Below are 16628 nucleotides of genomic sequence, written 5' to 3' on the forward strand. Positions count from 1 at the left end.
AGGCGTGGCTGACTCTGAACTTTTATAAAGAATATCTCTTTGGATTTGAGACTTTAGTCTTTGCAACTTTACAGATCTTCTTTATGCACCAAGAGCTTGTAACACTCCAAAGAGAAAGGAAAAATTTTAATCGCATCATATGACCCCTTTAAGTAATTTTATTGTTTATTAGATTTTTTAACATGTCTATATAGTGTTTATGAACGTTTATTTCAGTTTTAGTTTGAGTTATTTTAGTACATCAAGTGGTAAAACAAGTAGGGACCAATTTTCACTGTTAACTAGTTGCTTATTAGCATGCATATTACTAGCATATTAGCTCTTTATTAGTATTTATAAAGCACATATTAACTTATTCTGCATGGCATATTTTAGATCCCTTAACCCTGCCCCATACCTAAACTTAAGGGATAGTTCATCCAAAAAAAAAAATTTGATGTTTATCTGCTTACCCCCAGGGCATCCAAAATGTAGGTGACTTTGTTTCTTCAGTAGAACACATATGATGATTTTTAACTTTAACCGTTGCAGTCTATCAGTCGTATAATGCATGGCAATGGTAACAAAATCTATGAGAGTAAAAAAAACATGCAGACAAATCCAAATTAAACCCTGCGGCTCGTGACGACACATTGATGTCCTAAGACACGAAACGATCGGTTTGTGCCAGCATGTTTTTTTTACTCTCATAGATTTTGTTACCATTGTCATGCATTATATGACTGATAGACTGCAACGGATCATATGTGTTTTACTGAAGAAACAAAGTCACCTACATCTTGGATGCCCTGGGGGTAAGCAGATAAACATCAAATTTTCATTTTTGGGTGAACTATCCCTTTAAAGGGATAGTTCACCTTCAGTTGTTGGTCCCCATTGACTTGCATAGGAAACACTATGGAAGTCAATGGGGACCAGCAACTGAAGGTGAACTATCCCTTTAACAACTACCTTACTATTAAACTCGTGGTTAATTGTTAGTTGATAGTGAGAATTGGTCTCCAAACTAAAGTGTGACCCATCAAGTTAAGCTAAATGAAAAATGTTGCTTTGGAAACTAGCTAAAATAAAACATGTAGAATTATTTATTTATTTATTTTTTAAATTTATATTTTATTTTATTTTCATATATTTTACCTCAAGTAACGGAAATGTTGTAGTTTTGTTTAACTTCAATAACCCTGGTGGGGACTTCATATGAAGCCATTTCAGAGCAGATGAGAATATCTTCTACACACAAAAATTAATTTCCCATCTTTCCTCTGATGTTAGGTGGTGTATGTGACTGCCACCTTCCCCTATTTTGTGCTGGTGGTCCTCATCATCAGAGGGGCCACCCTTGAGGGCTCTTTAAACGGTGTTGCCTTCTACCTCACTCCAAACTGGGCCCATTTGGCTGATGCACAGGTACAATTTCCTAAACAACACCATTTTTTAAATAAATGCTGCAAGCTTCCATTCCCTTCAGTTCTGTATTGTATTGTATTGTATTGTCATTGCAGGTTTGGCACATTGCTGCATCGCAGATATTTTATTCTTTGGGTATTGGGGTTGGTGGTCTACTGTCAATGGCGTCATACAATAAATTTGACAATAATGTCATCAGGTGAGGCTTTTTACTGTGGGAAAACACTGTTTTTGTTTGTTTTTTACCCCTGAAACATTATTTCAAAGTCTCAAAATAATTTCTCATCTCACAGGGATACTCTAGTCATCACCATTGGGAACTGCTGTACCAGTTTTTTTGCAGGATTTGCCATTTTCTCTATCCTGGGTCATATGGCTTGGAGGAAGGGTGTGCCTGTGGGTCAGGTGGCAGACTCAGGTACATCCTGTTTAGCCTGTCATGTTACTTCTCTCTCTTCTGACATCCCCCAGATAGCTTAGCACACTCTAGCACTATGATTTATAGTCACTTAAATTTTCACATTTAATGTTCCAAAGCCAGTGCATAATTTGTCATTTTTAAGAGTGTTGGTGATTGTATTTTACTTGTTAGGTCCTGGTCTGGCGTTTGTTGCCTACCCAGAAGCCCTGGCTCTTCTCCCTGGATCAGTGTTTTGGTCCATTCTGTTTTTTCTCATGCTCTTTATGCTGGGAGTGGATACACTGGTAAGACCCTCCAGTACATTCAGGTTTTCTCGAGTTTAATAGTTTTTCATGTGGAAACCTCTGATCTTTTTATTTTTGTTGATATAGATGTCAGGGAAACTGACATACTGTATTTGTACACTCTTGACAAGTTAGTCCTTTGTTTAATTCTTGCTATTGTGAAGTTCTCTCTCTTTCTCTCACCTGCAGTTTGGTAACATGGAGGGGATCTGTACAGCTGTGCTGGATGAGTTTCCTCAGCTCAGATCCAATCTGAAGCACAAGACGCTGTTCCTGGCGCTGCTCTGTTTCTCCTTCTATCTCATGGGCCTGCTGCTCATCACTGATGTAAGAGCAACAAACTGACCGATAATAGGATTTAGTGGTTGATGGTTTTATAAATAGTAAATATATGTGTACAGATGTCCAGAGTTTAGTAATGTAGCTGTAATGTTTAAAATCATAATTCATTATCTTGTCCATCTTCATATTGTCCATTAGTGATTCTTTTAATGATATCACTGTTTTTGTTGTCATAGACTTTCATTTTATTTTGTGTTTTTCCATCACAGGGTGGGATATACTGGTTCACACTCATAGACTCATTCAGCACAAGCTTTGGTCTCATCATCATTACTCTCTTCATGTGTATTGGCATCTCATTCTTTTATGGTACATTCACTTTTATTTCCTCCTGGGTGATGGGCTGATATTGGTAGGGCTTCTGATGAAGAACACAACACACATATTCAGTTTTATCGGAGGCACTTCATAAGATATTACATGAAAAAATAAGGATTTATTTATTTTAGATGGATTTGTATTTTATCATAAAGTCTACACAGATTTCTACTAAATAAAATTTTCACAACATGAACATTAAATGAATAGTTCACCCTAAAATTTAAAATTTGCTGAAAATGTACTCACCTTCTTTGACCCAAGATGTAAATGTTTGTTTATTGGAACAGATTTGGAGAAATGTAGCATTACATCACTTGCTCACCAATGGATCCTCTGCTGTGAATGGGTGCCGTCAGAATGAGTCCAAACAGCTGATAAATACATAAAAATCATCTAATCTGAATCAGGAGAGAAATATGCATTTTTACTGTTTACAAGTGAAAACTGTTCAAAACAGTTCTAAACAAATATGTAAGTGAATTGTTCACTGTGGAGGAAGTGCTATTATGGATTATGGACTCAAATTTTGTCCAGAAGTGACTGTTTATATTTAAAACGCCTTAATGATGGATTTGTTTCTTATAAACAAAAAGCTTTTCTCTTCACAAGAAGTTGATTCATTGATAGATTGGAATTGTGTGGATTATTGTGATGTTTTTTTTATCATTTGAACTCTCATTCCGACGGCACCCATTGACGCAAATGATTAATTGGAATGCTAAATACTATGAATCTGTTCCTATGAAAAAAACAAAACTCATCTATATCTAGGATGGCCTGAGGGTGAGTACATTTTTAGAAAATGTACATTTTTGTATGAACTACTCCTTGTTCCTACCTGAACATGTCAGTCACTCTGTTTCCATTTATTAATGTCTCATGATTAGCATCTGCTAAATAATAACAACTTCTCTGTCACATGTCACACTGTCTTAGCTGCAGTTCTTTATAGGTGATGTGACTGCACTCTGTGATCTATATTATATTTGCATATGCTGATGTAATTGCAGGGGTGAACCAGTTCTGTCAGGACATTGTGGACATGATCTGTCACTGTCCTCCCTGGTGCACAAAACTGCTATTGTACTTCAAAGCCTGCTGGGTGGTTTTCACTCCCTTCCTGCTAACGGTGGGTGTCCTATTTTTGGTTTGGTTTATTGAAATCACCCTCATGTTTTAATATGTAATGATGCATGTTATGAGGTTTCTGTTTAAGATGAACAGTTATATAATTGTAAATGTTAAATGGAAATATTCATCTATAAGGTTTGAGCAGAATGTTTAATGTTTGAGCAGAATCATACTGCAGTACAGTCAGTAACTTGGTTCTGCTGCAGAGTGGAATCAAACACCATGACTGTCCTGCATCCAGCGTAATGAATAATTCAGTTGCTGAGACACTGAATCTCATTAACAGTGATAGTCCCATTCACAGACTGAGACCTCAGTCTTTATATTCAGATTGTTTTCTCTGTGCAGTTCATTCTGACCTACATCTTCATAGAGATGTACCGAACTTCTCTGCACTATGGCACCTATGTGTACCCAACCTGGGGCAAAGCGTTGGGCGTATGTATGGGCGCCTTCTGCTGTCTGCAGATTCTCATCTGGGCCATAGTGGCCGTCAGTAAAGAGTCTGGCACTCTTAAAGATGTAAGTCCCTTCAAAACCACCATATTTATTTATACATTCGAGGTCAGTAAGATTCAAAGAAATTAATACTTTTATTCAGAAAGAATGCATAAGATTAATCAAAAGTGACAGTAAAGACATTTATAATGTTACAAAAGATTTATTTTTCAAATAAATGTTGTTCTATTGACCTTAATATATAGTTTTTAAAAATCCTGAAAAAAATGTATGTTTCCATAAAAATGTTAAGCAGCACAACTGATTCCAACATTGATAATCATAAGAAATGTTTCTTGAGTAGCAAATCAGTATATTAGAATGATTTCTGAAGGATCATGTGACACTGAAGACTGGAGTAATGAAATTAAAATTCAGCTTTGCCATCACATCAATAAATTACATGTTAAAACATATTAAAAACAGAACACAGTTATTTTAAATTATAATAATAATATTTAACAGTATTAGTGTCTTTACTGTATTTGTAATCAACTAAATGCAGCCTTTGTGAGCATAAGCAACTTCTTTCAAAAACATTAAAAATAATCTTGACACATATACTACTATTACCTTATAATATAATATAAATATACCTACATGTATAATAATATATAATGTCATTTTTAGATTATTTTAAAATAAATATATATTGTGCCCGAGTTATTTTTTCTTATTTAGAATTGTATCAGCAGGTATGTGTGTGACATGTTCATTCTGACATACGTTTCTTGTGTTCAGCGCTTCCAGAAATCCATCCGTCCCCTCAACTCCTGGCGTGTTAACAACATAAACACAACCTCTCAGGATCAGCACGTGGAACCCCAGAGAGTTGAGGGACCCTTCACGGTTAACCTGACTGAAGCAGACTTCACCTCCATGAACTGGGAGGCCATAAGCGAGGCGTAACACTGCCCCAAATGTTAGGAGGCGTTACTGAATCTCAAAAAGACAAGTACTGGTGAGGACTTTGGTTTGGAGAATCGTACACACTTCCTCACCAGTCCAGCTGGACTGAAATTAATAGACTGTCTTATAGGACATTTAATACAATTAATTTTTTTTTATTTATGCTCATTTGACATAGTACTGGGCCTAAGCCAGAGACCGAGAAACCCAAAATTGCCATCACATCAATAAATTACATGTTAAAACATATTAAAAACAGAACACAGTTATTTTAAATTATAATAATAATATTTAACAGTATTAGTGTCTTTACTGTATTTGTAATCAACTAAATGCAGCCTTTGTGAGCATAAGCAACTTCTTTCAAAAACATTAAAAAGAATCTTGACACATATACTACTATTACCTTATAATATAATATAAATATACCTACATGTATAATAATATATAATGTCATTTTTAGATTATTTTAAAATAAATATATATTGTGCCCGAGTTATTTTTTCTTATTTAGAATTGTATCAGCAGGTATGTGTGTGACATGTTCATTCTGACATACGTTTCTTGTGTTCAGCGCTTCCAGAAATCCATCCGTCCCCTCAACTCCTGGCGTGTTAACAACATAAACACAACCTCTCAGGATCAGCACGTGGAACCCCAGAGAGTTGAGGGACCCTTCACGGTTAACCTGACTGAAGCAGACTTCACCTCCATGAACTGGGAGGCCATAAGCGAGGCGTAACACTGCCCCAAATGTTAGGAGGCGTTACTGAATCTCAAAAAGACAAGTACTGGTGAGGACTTTGGTTTGGAGAATCGTACACACTTCCTCACCAGTCCAGCTGGACTGAAATTAATAGACTGTCTTATAGGACATTTAATACAATTAATTTTTTTTTATTTATGCTCATTTGACATAGTACTGGGCCTAAGCCAGAGACCGAGAAACCCAAAAGACATTTGGATTCTTTGGCTGAATACTTGATGTCCTAAGGACTCCATTTCGTGCTGTTCATCTAGTCTTTTCATCAAAGAGTGTATAGGCTTATTTTATAAGGTAACAGACCTAGTAACATATGTTTTTCATTTACAAGAGCCAGGTCAAATCAAATCAGGTCAATGCCTTTAGTAGACATTGTTTAACAAAACAGAACTTATTTGATATAGTAACAGTTCACATGAATAAAATAAAATGTAGTACAAGAGGCATTGTAAAGCCTCTTTAGAATGTTTAAATATGCTATCATAACCTTTTAGAAGTGCCACGAATTCAGGAAATAAAATCAAAATGGTTTCATAAGTTGTTCTCAGCTGAAGCTGTTTGTTTACCATTGGCAGATTCAGCTTATTTCAATGGCCTACCAAGGCCGTGCACACTTTGAATAAAGCAAACTTCCCTATGACAGAGGCGCTGAAACAGGTGTTTATTCAGAGCACTATGGTAACAATGTTAAACCTGCCCTTGTTGGGGCTTTGTTTTGGACTAACTCATTGAGCTATCTTGATTTAGATGGTTTCTCTGAGCGTGCCTAGCCATTTAATGTTCTGCTCCACCACAGTTGATGCAAACAAACCTTCAGCAGATGTTAAATACAGCAGAGAAATGTGTACAGAGTGCACTGGCAAAAAAAAAAGCTCTGGCATTTATGGAGTTCAACTTAGCCTGCATGAACAATTCAAGAATTTGGTATATATTTATACACACTCAGGGACTGAATATGTGCAGTGTTGGGTCTGTCTACTGCATTGGTGTATGTTTCACAGTGGATTTCTGTGAACAGTGATGGAATAGCTACTTCCTGGACAGATTTTCAACAGCTCCATGACACAAAGAGGTTTTTCAAAAAATGCAATGCCGAGGAAGTTAACCTACACTTAGCCCTGAGAACTATCAAACTTATTATTTTTGGTCAAGAAAGTCTCAAATTAAACCTAAATTCTGCTTGTGGTTTATGGAATATTGTTTCTGCTAATTTAAGAAAAAAAAAAAATTTACTGATTTGTTCATAAAGTACACTACCGTTCAAAGGTTTGGTGTCAGTAAAATTAAATCAAATAAACAAAATTATTTTTTCCTGTGATGGCAAAGCATATGATATATATATATATATATATATATATATATATATAACATTTCTTTAAAAAGTACCATTTATCCATATATAAAATTAATTAATTAATTAATTTATTGTGGTGGTTCTAGATAAATGGTACTTTTTTAAAGAAATGTTTTAAGTAGGTACCAAAGGTAAAAAAAAAAAAAAAAAAAGAAAAAATCATATAAAAAAAAATTCTGCTTGTGGTTTATGGAATATTGTTTCTGCTAATTTAAGAAAAAAAAATTTTTTTACTGATTTGTTCATAAAGTACACTACCGTTCAAAGGTTTGGTGTCAGTAAAATTAAATCAAATAAACAAAATGATTTTTTCCTGTGATGGCAAAGCATATGATATATATATATATAACATTTCTTTTGATCAATTTGATGTTATTACTGAATAAAATTTCTTAAAAATAAATCTAATAATCTTATTGACCCCAAATTTACAGTATGAATTGAGTATGTGCCAAAATAAAAAAATAAAAATTAATTTCATTTAGATTTTCACATGGACAATACATAGTCAAATTAAAAATACAATTAATAAGCTGGCCTTTAAATTTCCTTACGAAGACTGCCAAAATTAAAATTGAATGTGAAAAAAAATAGCTAGTAATAATGACAAAATATATATAAAAAAGTATATATATAAAACGTTTACTGTTTTTGTCAAGAAAAGAAACTCCCCAGTTTATGTCAGCACACAACTTTTAATTAGAAAAATACCCTCCCTTTTTATATCTTATTTTATTACTTCTCGGGTATGAAAGCATGAATCAAGTTAAAGGCATGTAGTTACAAGCCAGAGACGAGAACTACAGTACATTTCCTGTCTGTGGCTAACACAAAGGCAGTTTACTGCAATAACATTTGGCAATGCTTAAAATGAAAGGCACCTATTTCCTCTGTGAGGAAGTAACAAGTTTAAAACATTTTAAAACAGATTTTGATAACAGAAGAAGAATCCAAAAGCAAGTAACATCTGTCAATACATGCGCACAGTTGCTGCATACAAGGACTGGGTCATACGGAGGCGTGTTTTCAGCAGGGGGACACAATGATGGGCTGCTGCATGTGAAAAACGAAAGAAGTCCAAGCAAATCCTATGTAAACCAACAGCAGAGTAGGTGAAGTCATTTGTATGTGCTGAAAGCCTTTGCATGCGTTTGCTTTGAGAGTGAAAGCTCCAGCTCACGCTAACTACAAATAAAAACAGAAGAAACTCTCACACCAAAAATGTAGTAATAAATAAATAAATCCCAACAAATGACTGTTTCTGTTCCCATTGGTCAACACAATTACGATATAAATCAAAAATTCCACATAAATTACATGTTCTTACTAAAACTCTTCAAGGTTAAAAAGTACCATTGTGCTAGTCTTAGTCCTGTTATGTTTGCCATTTCCCCATACTGCTGTTATTTCTTCGGCCTCTTGAAGAGTTTGGTAAAGGTGTGCTTCTTGCGGCCCGTGCTGAAGCCTTCAGTGTCGTCTCCTGTGGAGCCGCTGTCCTCGTCCACCAGGATCTTCTTGCCTGTGATCTGAGAGATTCGGTTACCACCCTTTCCTGTAGGCGATGATGGGCCGTCCTGCTCGGAGGTGTAGATGAGAGAGCGCATCGAGTCGACTGAGTTGAGGCTAGACGGCTGAGAGTGGATCTCTCCGAGACTGGCACACTTCTCCATGCCAAAGGTCTTTTTCTGCAGCAGAGGGCTGTTGGTGGAGGAACCACTGTTGGATCTGGACAGCTTATTGTAGAGTGGAGTTGAGGTGCAGCGCTGGGCGTCTCCGTACTGAGACACCGAGAGGGAGGAATCCGATTCGGACCGGTTCAGATCCCTTGATGACGGGATAAGGAGAGAAGAGGATATCAGAACCTACACATTTGCTTTCCCTTAGTCTGTAAGTTTCAATTTTTGAACTTCGTCAACATGAAAGCGCAGCCACAACCCATTTACTTACACCAAAAATGTAGTAATAAATAAATGTACAGTGATATCATACCTGTTCCCAACAAATGACTGTTTCTGTTCCCATTGGTCAACACAATTACGATATAAATCAAAAATTCCACATAAATTACATGTTCTTACTAAAACTCTTCAAGGTTAAAAAGTACCATTGTGCTAGTCTTAGTCCTGTTATGTTTGCCATTTCCCCATACTGCTGTTATTTCTTCGGCCTCTTGAAGAGTTTGGTAAAGGTGTGCTTCTTGCGGCCCGTGCTGAAGCCTTCAGTGTCGTCTCCTGTGGAGCCGCTGTCCTCGTCCACCAGGATCTTCTTGCCTGTGATCTGAGAGATTCGGTTACCACCCTTTCCTGTAGGCGATGATGGGCCGTCCTGCTCGGAGGTGTAGATGAGAGAGCGCATCGAGTCGACTGAGTTGAGGCTAGACGGCTGAGAGTGGATCTCTCCGAGACTGGCACACTTCTCCATGCCAAAGGTCTTTTTCTGCAGCAGAGGGCTGTTGGTGGAGGAACCACTGTTGGATCTGGACAGCTTATTGTAGAGTGGAGTTGAGGTGCAGCGCTGGGCGTCTCCGTACTGAGACACCGAGAGGGAGGAATCCGATTCGGACCGGTTCAGATCCCTTGATGACGGGATAAGGAGAGAAGAGGATATCAGAACCTACACATTTGCTTTCCCTTAGTCTGTAAGTTTCAATTTTTGAACTTCGTCAACATGAAAGCGCAGCCACAACCCATTTACTTCCATAAAACAGTGTTTTTCCCAAGTGAAACATTGGGAATGCTGTTTGTAGTGGAATGGTGGTGACTACCCGCTCCTGAAACAACTCAAGCACCTACAGCACTTTTGACTGAAGTCAAAGAGTCAAGTTCACCCTCAAAATTATCTCACATATTTCAATGACTTTTTCAAATCTATCATGATTTGCTATTATTCCCACAACCTTACCATTTATAGCAATGGTAATCAGCATTAAATTACTGCATTAATTATTGGATAAAAAAAAAAGCTGTAGCTTTATCCAGCTGTAGTATTAAACAAGCCTAAGTTAATTATTAAAAAAAGTACAATTTTCAAAATTAAAATATTAAAATTATTTAAAAATATAAAATAATATAATGTTATAATTATTATAAATAGTTATACATAGAAAAAAAAATAGTTTCCCCATTTCCCTATCTGTATGGCCTAGGTAATATCACCTCCTGAATTTTTTTTATTTCCCCAGAGGCAGAACCAGTGCTATTTTAGTATCATTGAGACACTCAATTCAATATCTTTATTTTTTGTTATTGTATTTTCTGTTTTCATTTTAATTGACATTTAATTACTTTTATTGTGTTTTGTCATTTTATTAGTTATTGTTTAAAAAAATTTTTTTTATTTTATTTTATATTTCTTATTACTTTTTATTTAATTTTTCTTTATTATAGTATATCTATCTATCTGTCTATCTGTCAGTCTTTCAGTTTACATTTATTTTATTTTCAAGAACCAAAGATGGTTTTGGTTTTAGTTTTAATTAACTTAACCCTGGATGGAACTTAAAGGGGTGCTATTATGCTCTTTTACAAAGTCTTGATTTTGTTTTGGGGGTGTACTAAAACAGGCTCTCATACTAGGTTGTTCGAAAAACACTCTTTTTCACATATTTTACATTATTACAACACCTCTCTCTCCCCAGTCTGGCATGAACGGCTCGAATAGTTCCTGTATCAAATGAAGGCCTGCCTTCTGAAATACGAAATGTGCTGTGATTGGTTAGCTGGGCCAGTGTGTGCTGTGATTGGCATAGTGATAACACTCGTTGCCTTCTCTAGTGCAGCTCAACCAGGTCTCGTCCCATTCGATATTTGTGATATCACAAATCCCGGGAAATATGCGTTGTAGTCCAAACGAGTCGTTCGTTGTAGTTTTTGAAAAGTGATTTCTGTTAAATAAAATCTCCTTTTGAAAACGAACTAAAGTTGAAAAAGTGAAAAAGCATAATAGGACCCCTTTAAGTTCAAAATGTAAATTTAAGTTCAAAATTCAAGCTCAACGCCTGTAAATAACCGTACTGTGTGAACGTAACCGTATTAAGGACTCAAATACAGGACTGACGACCGTATTCTGCTGCTGTCAGATCATATTGACTTCATGCTGGATTAGTTCAGTTTCTCACAGTGTTTACATTTAAATAGTTAAATGGAGATTAACTATTAACTAAAAAGTTAGTTCATGACAAGTGAAATTATAATATAATTATAATATAGTAAATATATTATAATTATAACGTATTACAGATACAAAATTTACATTCACAAAAATATCTTATACTAATTAGCATGAAATTAATAGATAAGCTTCATGAAATAAAAGAACTTTGTTAGCAAATTGTTGTTTAGGACAGAAAATAGCTCAGTATTTATCAATTCATAACTGGGAGGTTATGGACACCCTACACATGCCGTGTGTGCGCACAGCAAACAGTGCGTGAGGTACCCAATGCTTTGAGTCCTCTGATCACTGCGTGAAGCAGTGAACCCTGTTGGCGGCAGACCTGAGACCGCCTCCACTGAGGTGAAGTATGAGGAATGGTACTGCAGCGCAGCAAAACGAGAGCCGGAGGAGGAAGACAGGAGTGAGGTAGAGACGATGGAGGGATGAGACAGAGAGGAAGAGAGGGAAGGCATAGGGAGAGACTCCACATGGCCGATTGAGTGGCTGCGAGCCTGGCGCACATAGGGGCGGCCGGGGGGCCGCAGGGTCCCGGCCTCACTCTCATTGTCTTCTACCAACCTCTGTGAGCTCAGGTTCAACGTGGGGTCTCCGTGTCGTGGCCGCAGGGACATTAGGCTAGGAGCTGAGGAGAGGCACACAAACAGATGTTTATCTGTATTAGTGAGCGGACATTCAAATCATTCAGTCTCTGTGAGATCTGTATGCACGTGGAAGAGATAGTCTAATCAAATAATCTTATCAAGTTTCTGTCCCATGAATTATAATGTTATAGGTCATTCAAAACACTACAGTTACATTTTGATTTTGCTTAGTTAAAACTATACAATAGAAATTAAACTAAACAACAGAAATATCGTCAGTATAGACAATCATGATTTAATCTTGATTTAATTTTTCATTTCTTAATGTAATATTTTTATTACATGTAGGTAGTTTAACGCCTGCCTTTGTTGCAAACAAATCTACCACAGTACATATACAGTGGGGCAAAAAAGTATTTAGTCAGCCACCAATTGTGCAAGTTCTCCCACTTAAAAAGATGAGAGAGGCCTGTAATTTTCATCATAGGTATACCTCAACTATGACAGACAAAATGAGAAAAAAAAAATCCAGAAAATCACATTGTAGGATTTTTAAAGAATTAATTGCTGAACATTGTTGTGATGTAATGAAATTTAGAGTATTCTAAATGAGCAACTGTGTGCCTGAGGTTTTAATTAGCATAAAACATGTTGAAATACACTGTGTAAAAGTCTTAGGCCATTAGTATTTTCGCCAACAAAAAAAATGGTTTAAGTCAGTTATTTCTGTCTTTTGCTGTAGTGTGTCAGTAGGAAATATCAGTTTACATTTCCAAACATTCCTTTTGCTATTTATTGTAATAATTCAGTGAGATTTTTGTATCCACAAGGAGTCTCACAACAGCCAGTGCTCCACACAGAGATCTGATCTCACCATCATCCAGTCCGTCTGAGATTACATGAAGAATCAGAAAAAACTGAGACAGACTAAATCCAGAAGAACTGTGGCAACGTCTCCAAGACACTTGAAGAAACTTCCTGCAAAGCTACAGTGCTGTGAAAAGTTCTAGGCACTTGTGTAAACATGCTGTAAAGTTTGGATGCTTTCAAAAATAATGTCATAAATAGATTTTTTTTATCAATTACCTTCTATTAACTAAATCAAATCAATATTTTGTGTGACCTTCCTTTGCGTTTAAAACGTAAGAGTTTTACTCAAAGTTAAAAAAAACAAAGTTTTTGCCCTAGGTGCACTAGTTTTTCAGGTAGCTTTGTAGGTAGGATTCTTGAAGTGTCTTGGAGACGTTGCCACTCAGAACGGAAACAGCGTATCCGTGTGACGCAGCTGACACAGAACAGCTTACGCTGTTTACGTCCAGCGGATATTCTCCAAAATGGCACCAGGGTGATGCGGAGGAGACGAATTGTTGATGTCACATGGATTATTTTACAGATCTCCTTGCTACGTTTCTGGACTTGGGAACATTTCAGTTGCGTTGCTGTCTATTCAGGGTCAGACAGCTCTCAGATTCCATCAAAAATATCGTAATTTGTGTTCCGAAAATGAACGAAGGTCTTACGGGTTTGAAACGACATGAGGGTGAGTAATTAATGACAACATTTTAATTTTTGGGTGAACTAACCCTTTAAAACTGGGTTAACGTCTTTTTTAACCATAGATTAAGGCCACTTTTAACCTTGGTTTAACACATTTTTACTCACTAAATTGTAAAAAGAAGTTTGACAAATTGATTGTAACTCAATGCTAACACCAAGTTGCTGTGCTAAAGACAATATTGTGAATCACTAACCTAGAAACCCAGCAACAGAATAAGAAAAAATGTAAAAATAACCCAGGGTTAACTATTTCAGTGTGGAAAGCACATAGATATATATATATATAAAAAGAAAACTTTGGGTTAGCTAGCTACAGAGCATTGTTTTGCAGCACAACTTCAATATAAAGTGTGGTCACACAAGTGACATTTTGATGGAAATTTGTGGACAAAAAAGGTCCACTGTCTATGGTAAATAGTGTAGAGATATATAAATCACACCTCACACAGACGTCATTTTCAAACAAAGCAGCTTTCTGTCGGACAGTGTGGCGAATTCTCACGAACAGCCTGAAACTATTGCAAAATCTGCAAGCTAAAATTCTTGATCGTGAGAATTCCTGTTGTAATGAATGTATTAAGCCCGCAAAACTTCAAACAACGTTAAATGTGACCGTACTTTAAAACTTGCTATTTTGGGATGTTAAGTTGTCATCAGTGTAGACGTAGAATCAGTGGCTCCTAATTCATAACATCTACGATAATGATCGCAATAGACCTGGTAAATTTTGGTCAACATTTTACATTCTCTGGTGTTTATCCACACTGAGATGAATATAAAGAGCAGCACTGATTTCACATCTGCACTTTAAAACGTTTAAAGGTGTCTTTTTAAGAGCTGGATACACAATTTCCATCTAGAAGGTCTTAAATGGGCAGTGGGAATGGCACAGAAAGATTTGCTTTGTGTTAGCATTGGCTGAGAGAATAAAGGGGGTGGTGCCAACCAGAAGGGATTGGTTTCCACAGGGATTGGCTCTCGGAAGCCACGGGCCAAAGGTCGCTCACTCGCCGATCCATCTGCCAGGCGGCATCTGCGGACATTAGCCAATGATATCACACCACGGAAAAGCAAAGCTCAACGGAAAGCTTAATTGCCATGTATTAGGGTTAGAAAACTGGTCACTGGATCATTTTAATGTGGTTATAGACGGCTGAGAAGCTTTATATTGTGACATAGATGAATATGATCAGATTCAGCAACATGAAAGTACGTTTAACTCATTGTACCACATTTGTGTGCATAATAAACTCACATTGTAGGGTTCCTGGGGAAAGTATGTCCTCGTCCATGTCGTCTAGGTCATCGGATAGCAGTAGGTGTTGGGGTACAGCGGGGCGTATGCCCAGGAAAGCAGGGTCCAGGTTGAGGGCAGAGGCCAGAGACGACATGCCAGGGTTATTAACAATATTAAACCCCGTCAGAATCTCAATTTGCTGCCATCGATGAAGCTTTTCTCTCAGAGCAGCGGTCACTTCTCCCAGAGCCTGTCTGCAGAAGTTAGAGAGAAAGAGAGGTGAGGTTTGGTTTCGTTGCTCTACACTCTAAAAATAAAGGTCCTTATCTATTATTCCATGAAGAACATCCATGGAACCTTTCCATTCCATTCTTTATAGTGGATTAAAGGTTCTTCAAATTAATAAAAAGTTCACATTAAGAAACAAATGGCTCTTTTAAGGACTTCTCATTGAAAGGTTTTTTGGGAACCAAAAATGGTTCTTTAATAGCATTGCTGCAATAACACTCTCTCTGGAACCTTTACTTTTAATTGTGTAGGTTAAAACAGGTCTTTATTTCAGCTTGCACATTACATCCAAAAATGGTAAGAGCGACTCACTTGGCTGAGAGGATTTTGTGATCAACATCGTCCAGTGAAGAGCTGTGGGCCACGTGGAACGTCCCAAAGAGTGTTCCTCTCTTCTTCTTGATTTTTTCTGCCTGTTATAGTGGTCACAACATCATAGTTAACAGCACTACTTAGATGTTCAGCTCGTGGAACAGGCAAACTAGATTTAATATTCAGTTAAAGCTAGTAATCTGTGAGTATTTGACCGTCTCACCCCTTCTTTAGCCACTATGAGCTGTCTTTCTGCTTGCTGTTTCTTAATGTTGTAGTACTGCACTTCCACCTCGTGTGTGAGCTGCAGCCATTTCTGCAGAGCTTCAGGAGGAGCCCAGCCACTCCTCAACTCCAGCTCCCTCTCAGCCTTCTTCAGAGCCATTCGCACCTAAAACAAACACACAAACTCATTAATATTGGCTGCAGGAGGGAGGATGTTTTGAGGAGGGAATTGTGTAAAACCTCTTCTGTGCCACTTCAGCAGTTCTCATGGTGATGAGACACCTTTAAGGTGAATGTTGCTGGCAAGTCAATGGTGGAAAAAAGCACTACTTTTCAACAAAATAAATCTAAGGGCAGGAACTACACATAGAAATTATAACTTTAGTTGAATTTCATAATAGTGCTGTCAAAAGATTTTAAAAAAAATTATTTTTTTAAAAATGATATTAATCACGATTAATCCAACCTAATATTTAAGTTTTTAAATATTCATTTCAAATATAGCCATTCAACATTACAGTATAATTGAGAGCTGTCAATTTTAACATTTATTAGACTTTCAAAAATAACTTCTAATTTAAGTGAACTTAAAACAATCTACACATACAGTAAACTTTAGCAAGTAGGAAATATACAGAAATGGAATACCGTTATCAAACACTAAATTCTAAATTAAATATACATGAATCCTTAAAGCTACAAAGGTGATTGTGATCTTTCTTTTGTTCTTTGATGAACAGGCATCACAGCAGCTGGTTATTGGGTTATTATTACCGAACTGCTGAAGACACAGGGTTTAAATACATGGAAAACGTAATCAAG

At 36.8% G+C, this 16628-nt stretch overlaps 2 protein-coding genes across 5 annotated transcripts in view; one reads left to right on the forward strand and one right to left on the reverse strand.

Moving 5' to 3' along the window:
- LOC107557084 (sodium-dependent proline transporter-like) overlaps nt 1–5519 on the forward strand; it is a 13122-nt gene extending 7603 nt beyond the window's left edge. For 2 of the 3 annotated variants that reach the window (XM_016240406.1, XM_016240405.1), the window contains 9 exons: nt 1273–1407; nt 1503–1606; nt 1701–1825; nt 2000–2112; nt 2302–2439; nt 2664–2763; nt 3786–3904; nt 4255–4428; nt 5146–5519. In XM_016240406.1, coding sequence (XP_016095892.1) covers nt 1273–1407; nt 1503–1606; nt 1701–1825; nt 2000–2112; nt 2302–2439; nt 2664–2763; nt 3786–3904; nt 4255–4428; nt 5146–5313 — 1176 coding nt within the window. In that variant the 3' untranslated portion in view covers nt 5314–5519. The remainder of the gene's footprint in view (nt 1–1272; nt 1408–1502; nt 1607–1700; nt 1826–1999; nt 2113–2301; nt 2440–2663; nt 2764–3785; nt 3905–4254; nt 4429–5145) is intronic. The other variant, XM_016240407.1, reaches the window with a different exon arrangement.
- Nucleotides 5520–9388: 3869 nt separating this feature from the next.
- The window catches only part of stim1b (stromal interaction molecule 1b), a 42850-nt gene continuing 35610 nt past the window's right edge, over nt 9389–16628 (reverse strand). For both annotated transcript variants that reach the window (XM_016240404.1, XM_016240403.1), the window contains exons 13-14: nt 12165–12228; nt 9389–10005 (exon numbers count right to left, since the gene is read on the reverse strand). In XM_016240404.1, the coding sequence (XP_016095890.1) occupies nt 9585–10005; nt 12165–12228 (485 nt within the window). In that variant the 3' untranslated portion in view covers nt 9389–9584. The remainder of the gene's footprint in view (nt 10006–12164; nt 12229–16628) is intronic.

The sequence above is a fragment of the Sinocyclocheilus grahami genome, unplaced genomic scaffold (assembly GCF_001515645.1).
Source record: "Sinocyclocheilus grahami isolate Dianchi unplaced genomic scaffold, SAMN03320097.WGS_v1.1 scaffold588.1, whole genome shotgun sequence".
In the NCBI taxonomy this organism is placed as follows: Eukaryota; Metazoa; Chordata; class Actinopteri; order Cypriniformes; family Cyprinidae; genus Sinocyclocheilus; species Sinocyclocheilus grahami.